Source organism: Heterocephalus glaber, unplaced genomic scaffold (assembly GCF_053883595.1).
Source record: "Heterocephalus glaber isolate CG9 unplaced genomic scaffold, H.glaber_assembly_v1.0 deba00001428, whole genome shotgun sequence".
Classification (NCBI taxonomy): domain Eukaryota; kingdom Metazoa; phylum Chordata; class Mammalia; order Rodentia; family Bathyergidae; genus Heterocephalus; species Heterocephalus glaber.
In genome coordinates this window covers 28,601,343-28,609,414 of record NW_028258293.1, presented here as the reverse complement: position 1 = coordinate 28,609,414, position 8,072 = coordinate 28,601,343, and the positions used below count along the sequence as shown (strand labels likewise).

The following is an 8,072-nucleotide window of genomic DNA, read 5'->3' as shown; positions in this document are numbered from 1 at the left end:
TCTTTCCGGAAGTCAGTCTGGCCCTTCCCGCAACGAGGGCGGGCTGGCGAGGAGCGCGGAGTGACGCTGACTCTCTAGGGGTAGAAGGGGTAGACGCGGCGCTCAGCCCGCACGGAAACGGAAGCGGAGGAAGGCGCGGAGAAGCCCCCGCTAGAGACAGTCTTTTCCGAAAGGCGACTGCAGGAGAGTACGCGCGCACACGGTAGTTCCGCACTCGCCCTCCTTGACCACGCCCGCCCGCGGTCCCGCCTACTCCCCGCCCCTCCGACACTCAGGCCTCGCCCTCAGTCTAAAATCGCGCTGCCGCCGGAGCGGACACCACTGCAAGCTCCAGCAGCTGTCCTTCCTAAGCTACCGCTATCGGCGTTGCCCTCGCGCACCCTCCGCCCGCAGACAGCCTCCGCCCGCAGACAGCCTCCGCCCGCAGACAGCCAGCGCCCGGTCTCTCGTGTTCTCCTTGCGGTCCGGTGAGCCCAGCCTCAGTCCTGGTCTCGCCGCACTTGTTCCACGCTCCGGCTGCACGGGCCTCGCCTCGCCCGCTTCCCGCTCTTGAAATTTCTTCTCTCTCCCCACCCTAGTTTGTACTTTTCTTTGTCCTCTTGTTATCTTTATTTCTCTTCTCTCGCCTTTTTTTTTTTTTGTACCGGGGATCGAACTCAGGACCTTGAGCTTGCCAGGCAGGCGTGGCTCCACTGAGCTAAATCCCCTGCCACAAGCGGTTTTGTTTTTTTTTAAAGACAGGGTCTCACTATGTAGTTCAGACTGCCCTTGAACTCACTGTGTAGCTCAGGCTGGCCTCGAACTCGTGATCTTCCTGCCTCAGCCTCTTGCATGCTGGGATTACAGGCATGCGCCACCACTCCAGGCTCCCATTCTTTTTCTGACTCCCGTTTGTTCTTTCCCGCTGTTGTCCAGTTGGCTGTCTTGTAAACCTATCCATCCCCACGTGTTGGAGCTTTACACGTGGTGACCACGCTGACCAGAATGACACCTCCACCCCTAACCCCTGGTAGCCATGTGCCCCAGCGCCTTTGCGGCTCCTCGGCTGAGAGGAGCCTTTGATCTGAGCTCACTCCCAGCCCTCCCAGCCTCCTCATAGCCAGGTCTAGGTCCTAGCCAGCTCCCGAGAGAGAGAGAGAGAGAGAGAGAGAGAGAGAGAGAGAGAGAGAGACCCACCGTGACCACCACTGGCTCCCTCTCAGCAGTTTCCTGACTGTTGGGAGATGACGTGAAACAGACCTGGAAGAGAGCCCCAGTGTGATACAAGGCAGAGGAGAAAAGGAGGACTCCTGAGTTTATCCCCCTCTCCCATGGGTAGTTCCTGGCTACCCAGAGTAAAAGGGGCTGACTCCCTTCAAGTCCTAGACTGATAGGCTTGAGTCTGGGCAGGAGCTCTTACTGGGGTGTGGTCTTGTAAGATGGATTTCCCTTTCTAAACTTTCTTCCTTTGCCCTCACCCACAGGATACATAGTATGATCTTTAGGTGTTTGGTCTCCCAGCCATTTTCTATGGAAAACCAAGGAGACCAGGCCATGATAGCCACTGGCAGCTTTGAAGAACAAGACGCCTTTAGAGAAGCTTGATCTTGAAGGCCTCAGCCTGAGACCTTGCAAAGCCAGGTAAGAGTCCAGGCTCCGGGAGATCTCTAGCTGCCCACGAGCCCTGTGGTATAGGGGCAGGAGTCAGGAGGGTGCTAACAAAACTCCCCCACCCCCGCAGGGAAGTGGCTCTTAACACTTCATTAAACACTTTCATCATCTTTGGTCTCTTGGCCCACTGGAAGGAGTCAAGGACAGTGGTCCCTATTTTAATAAAGAGGAACTTGAGGCCCAGCAGGGACATTGATTGACCCCAGGTCACCCTTGGAATCAGCCCCAGAGCAAAGATAGGAATCTGTTGTTCTAGTTTTATATTGTTGACTGTAGCTTTTGACTATTTGGAAGATAGAGATTAGTAATCAGGTGGTCTGAAATTGGTTTTAGCCTGGGACTATAAAATATGATTAACTTGGATTTAGCTCAGTGGTTTAGCTGCCTGCTGCTCAAGCGCAAGGACCCGAGTTCGATCCCAGTACCAAAAAAAACCCCATATATATATATATATATATATATATATATATATATATATATATATATATGATTAACTCTTAACTCTTTCTAGACTTCAGTTTTGTTTTGTTTGTCATGACCGGGTCTCACTATGTAGTTCAGGCTGGCCTTGAACTCATGGTGATCCTCCTGCCTCAGTCTCCCAAGTACTGGGATTACAGGCATGCTCCACCACACCTGGCTATTTACTCTTTCTTTTTTTTCTTCTTTTTTTTGGTTTTTGGTACCAGGGATTGAACTCACATCCTTGCGCTTGCGCAGCAGGTGGCAAAACCAGTGAGCTAAATATCCGGCCCCTATTCACTCTTAATAGAGTCGTGAGTACAGGTGACTTTGCCCCCATAGCCACCCCTTTTCAGGGGTGGCTTTTAGCAAATGCAAGGCAACATTCAGAATGGCAGCCGAGCCTTTGTCCACTTTTCTGTGAGCTAGGCAGCGGCTGGATCTTAGTCTTCTCTGGCCTTCACAACACCCTGCAACCCAGCTGAAGGTCAAGCATGTGATAGACTCTTATCACTGGCACCCAGAGAAGGAACGCCAGTTGCCCGAACCTCCTCAGAACTGTTGAATTGCCATGGAAAGAACTTTCCTTATCAAAGGCCCTATGTTCCTGGGGCTGAGAAACAGAAGGAAAGAAATGAAATGGAAACTACGAGTAGATACTAAGTTCTCCTAACACAGAAATAGGACCCTGCCTCACAGGGCTCCTCTGAGGATTAAGTGAGCTAATAGTGTGTCCTGGGCAGTTGGTGGGGCAAGATGTGGCTCACCTCCTGGTAGACTAGGGTGTCAGCAGGGTAGCTGGGTGCCCTGGCAGGACCTTCATTAACCTCTTGAGCCATCTGAGCACCATTCTCACTGAGTCTTCTATGGGCCAAGCACCAGGGAAACATGAATCAGGTGAGGCCCAGCCCTGTGAGAGCCCTTCAAGCAGTTGCTCTGCTGAATTGCTTGATTTTTGTTTGCCCAGCCATCTGGGGTGAAGCCCAGAAGGAAGAACCTGGGTGAGCAATTTGTTTCCTAGAGTCTCTGTGTTCATAAGCGACTGTCACCACATCCTCCCTCCACCAGCCAGTTCTTTCCTCCTGAGCCCCAGCAACAGGGGAAGCCAATCACTGAGCTCAGGGCAGCTGCTCCTCTGAAATCAAGATGTGAACTTGAGGGGAAGGAGAAGCAAGTTGCCCTGCCCCACTGGGGTGCTGGGCTCACTTCCTCCTGAGGCCTAGTAGAAGGGGACGTTGTTCCAACTCAGAACAGAATGGAGCCCTTGATTTCCTGTATCACTTCTCAGCTCTGACTCTACCTCCTGATCCCTACTTCTCTTGTAAAAGTGTGGATCCCCTTGTGATAGAGGAAACTGGCTCCTCATAGGCCAGGAAGAGCCACACACCTGTGCTTACTTAGCTCCTAGCGTCACCCACTGTCCTTTAAGTAAACATTACCTTGACTAAAAGTTCTCCCCTGACCATCCTTCCTCCTTACCTCTCCCTTGGTGGAGTTGCACTTTGAGAATACGCCCTCCTAGCCCCAATGGAGCGGGATCACCTGCTCACCGTCTTGTCTGACAAGCAGTCTTATAGACAGCCTGAGCTCTGTGGGGGCTGGGAAGGATTGTCTTAGTCAACTTGTCCCCTCTTGTCCTTTTTCTTGAGTAATTCTAGACTCATAGGAATCTCTCCTGCTTAAAAACCCAGAAAATAAGCCTTTGGGTTTTTGTCTGTCGGGTCTTGGTCCAGCAGAAATCTCTCCCCACTCATCAGCCCTCTGATAGCTCCATGAAACAGGAATGTGGGTACTGCCAGTACAGTCTCTGCACCACAGACCAAGGGCCCACCCAGTGGCCTTCAAGGCAGCACTGGGGTCACCCTGGTCCACTTTCCCTGCCATAACTGGGAGAGAGCCCGTCACAAAATATGAACTCCTCCGGTCCCTACTTGAGTATCTCTGGAGCTCATCCTGTTTTCCCTGCCCTGGTCCCTGAGTCCTGTGCAGTGCTACCAGGGCAAGTTGGGGCTGAAGCCGGGAAGGTGAGCAGGGAGGCCCTGTTGCTGATCGGCTTCTCTCTCTCCTTTGGACACAGATTCCGGCAGAGCTCCTCTATCTCGTCTTGCTGATTGAAGGTGGTACACCCTTCTCTAGTTTTTCTCCATCCCCTGAGAGGTAGAAGAAAATCAGAATCATGGTTGGATTCAAGGCCACGGATATGCCCCCTACAGCCACCGTGAAGTTCCTGGGGGCTGGCACAGCTGCCTGCATTGCCGATCTCATCACCTTTCCTCTAGACACCGCTAAAGTCCGCCTACAGGTGAGGGGATGGAGCCTAGGGGCCCTGATGGTATCTAACCTATTCTGTCCCAAGGGGGTCTGTGGGGTGTTTTGGAGTGCAGGGGTGGCAGGAGACAGACAGCAACCTGCCTATCCCTATAGCCACTCTGTCTTGGGATTGCAGATCCAAGGAGAAAGTCAGGGGCCAGTGTGCGCTGCAGCCAGTGCCCAGTACCGAGGTGTGCTGGGCACCATCCTGACCATGGTGCGCACTGAGGGCCCTCGAAGCCTCTACAACGGGCTGGTTGCCGGCCTGCAACGCCAGATGAGCTTCGCCTCTGTCCGCATCGGCCTCTATGACTCTGTCAAGCAGTTCTACACCAAAGGATCTGAGCGTGAGTGGAGTTGGGATAGGTTGCTTGGCCTTGGCCTTTTTTTCTTGCTCATTATTGAGCTTAGTTCAGAGCTAATTAGCTCTGTTAGGCCTCAAGATCCTTAGGAGGATCAGAAGAATGGAGGTTTAGAAATGGCCCTGATTCTGGGCTAGGGAGATAGGTCAGTGGGTAGAGCACTTCACTTGCCTAGTACGCATGAAGCCCTGGGTTCAATCCCCAGTACCACTAAAAAAAGAAAATAAAGGGCCAGGGATTTAGCTCAGTGGTTTCACGGCCTGCTGCACAAGCACAAGGACCCAAGTTCGATCCCTGGTACCCCCCCCCAAATAAATAAATAAATAGTCCCAATTCTACTAGTGATGTCTGAGCACCTGGGCTCTGCTAGGCGTTGAGCAGGGCATCACCCCATGGTAGTCCTCACCACCACCTTGGGAGTAGGTGGCATCATCCCTGTGTTACAGATGAAGAGCCTGAGGCTTGAAGTGGGGAAGGGCTTTGCCAAAGGCACACAGTGGGAGCCAGAATCACACACACGACTCTTCCCTCTAAGGCCAGCATTCTCTAATTTCCTCTCTTGCACACCACATCAGCGCTTTATTTTTTTGGTGTTTTTTGAGACAAAGTCTCACTATGTAGTTCAGATTGGCCTTGAACTCACTATGTAGCCCAGTTTGGCTATGAACTCCCAGCAATCCTCCTGCCTCAGCCTCCTACATGCTGGGATTACAGGCATTCGCTACCATGCCTGGCAGCCCTTCATTTTACACAAAAGGAAACCAAAAGCCCAGGACAGCAGGTTGACTTTCCCAAGATCACATGCAGGGAGAAGTAGATCTGAGACAAGAACCCAAGTGTTATGAGTCCCAGTTCATCAGAAAGCCACTTCTTTTAACATTCGTTTTCACATTTGTTAAATGGAAGTGATTCTGGTTTCTCAGGGACATTGAACAGTTTAAGTGAAAATGTTTTACCATAGAAAATACAGTCTAGGTTGAGGATGTAGCTCAGTGGTAAGGTGCTGACCTAGCATCCACAAGGCCCTAGGTTCAGTCCCCTGTACACACACACACACACACACACACACACACACACACAAAGAAAACACAAAACACAAAGTTTAATTTTTACAACCCCTTGCCAAATCCTAGCAAGTAGTAGATATTCACAGTGATACTGCACTTTGATGCAGAGAAAGTTCCTAGAGCCAGAACTGGTCTAGGCACTGTTAGTCAGAGCACAGTGGCATACCTGGTGGTTTTGGTGAGGAGAGATGAGGAAAATGAGTGCAAGCCCAGCTGGCCGTCGACACCCATGGTTGTCCTGCAGATGCCAGCATTGGGAGTCGCCTCCTGGCAGGCAGCACCACAGGTGCCCTGGCTGTTGCTGTGGCCCAGCCCACAGATGTAGTAAAGGTCCGGTTCCAAGCTCAGGCCCGAGCTGGAGGTGGTCAGAGATACCAGAGCACTGTGGATGCCTACAAGACCATCGCCCGAGAGGAAGGATTCCGGGGACTCTGGAAAGGTATGGACCAGATATTTCCCTTTCCCCATCTCCCTTCTCCCTGTGACCTGGTCTCACACAGCCTCTCCCTCCTGTAGGGACCTCTCCCAATATTGCTCGTAACGCCATTGTCAACTGTGCTGAGCTGGTGACCTATGACCTTATCAAGGACACTCTCCTGAAGGCCAACCTCATGACAGGTGGGTTAGAGTAGATGGTGCAGAAATAGATACGGGATCTGGCCGCTTGAAGACCACACCTTTTCATTGTGTTTACCCTCTGCTTGTAGAGTGAGTGCATTTCTTCCTTAACATGTTGAAGCCAACCGGGACAAAGCTCCCACTTTGCAAATTGAAGAATTGAGGCCAGATGGGCAAAATGACTCTTAAGTCCTCATAAGGGGTCTCTTTAAAAGCCAAGACTCCTAGCTGCTTAACTTTCTTCCTTGCTCCAATGGTGGCTGAGGAGTGCTGACTTCCTTGGCCCCTGCTCCTTGCCAGATGACCTCCCTTGCCACTTCACCTCCGCCTTTGGGGCGGGCTTCTGTACGACCGTGGTTGCCTCACCTGTCGATGTGATCAAGACGAGATACATGAACTCTGCCTTGGGCCAGTACAGCAGTGCTGGCCACTGTGCCCTTACCATGCTCCAGAAGGAGGGGCCCCGAGCCTTCTACAAAGGGTGAGCCTCTGACGCCCCTCGCCCAACTAACGGCAGGCCTCCTGGCTACCCATACCTATCACATAGGCAGGAGAGAACCACTTGGCAATGAGAAGCAACCAAGTGTCAGACCTCCCAGAGTTGTCCTCGTCTCCATTTTGTAGATGCTAAAATGGGGACTTAAGGCTGAAGGGTGGGGTTGTGGCTCAGTGGTAGTGCACGTGCCTCTCCCCAGCGCTGCAAAAAAGGAGAGGGGCTGTGGGACTCAGGGATTCTTGCTCATATGTACACAGCTGTGAAGCACAGTTCTCCGAGTCCTCCCATCCTCCTGTGGGACAGAATCTACTGAGATAGATTGGATGCCAGGGCCCAGCAGGAGAAGCAGGAGATGGAGTTACCCTTGTAACCTGTGTTTTCTGTCCCCTAGGTTCATGCCCTCCTTTCTCCGCTTGGGGTCCTGGAACGTGGTGATGTTTGTCACCTATGAGCAGCTGAAACGGGCCCTCATGGCTGCCTGCACATCCCGGGAGGCTCCCTTTTGAGCCCCTCCTGCTGCTGACCTGACCACCTCTGGCCCTAGCTTCACCTCTAGCCAGTGTTTCCCTTTCCCTACTCCCCTTCCTTCTTCCCACCACCTCCCTCTTCTCCCCATTGGCTCAGTGCTGATGGAGCTGACCCTGTCTGATCCAGCCAGGACCTCAAACCCTCTGTCCCTTGAAAAGTTGAGACCAAATCATTCTGACCTCCATCCCAGCCCAGCCCAGCCAGCCAGTCACCCATAAAACAAGCTCAATCATGGTGTCTCCTCCCTCTCTCATAGCTGATTACCAGAGCTCCTGGTCCATTAGGCCCTTTGGGCATCTCGTGGGCAGGGGAGGAGCCACCTGACATCAGAAAGGGATGTGACCCACCTTCCACCTCCAGCATCCAGTGTAGGGCCATGAGGGCCTGTATTCCATTTTTCCCTCTAGGCCCAGGCCCTGGGCTGAGATGGCAAGTGAAGAAGCATCCCTGAGGGACAGCAGGGACTCTTCCTCCTCGGCCTAGTCACTTGAGCTTTTACTCACTACCTAGAGCCCCAGTGCTTGCCTCCCAGCACCCCCAGCTGGCCTCAGGCCTGCTGATATCGTGAAAGCAGCTCCT

At 52.6% G+C, this 8,072-nt stretch overlaps 1 protein-coding gene across 2 annotated transcripts; it reads left to right on the top strand.

Moving 5' to 3' along the window:
- On the top strand, positions 1 to 7,725 carry Ucp2 (uncoupling protein 2). 2 transcript variants are annotated; one of them, XM_087211320.1, is made up of 8 exons: positions 1 to 202; positions 1,464 to 1,620; positions 4,190 to 4,414; positions 4,559 to 4,769; positions 6,096 to 6,290; positions 6,368 to 6,469; positions 6,770 to 6,950; positions 7,357 to 7,725. In XM_087211320.1, the coding sequence occupies exons 3-8, from the start codon at positions 4,289 to 4,291 to the stop codon at positions 7,469 to 7,471; spliced, it is 930 nt and encodes a 309-aa protein (XP_087067446.1). In that variant the 5' UTR covers positions 1 to 202; positions 1,464 to 1,620; positions 4,190 to 4,288; the 3' UTR covers positions 7,472 to 7,725. The 2 variants fall into 2 exon arrangements, with proteins under 2 accessions (XP_087067446.1, XP_004863311.1); XM_004863254.4 differs by having other exon boundaries at positions 6 to 467.
- Positions 7,726 to 8,072: the final 347 nt, after the last annotated feature.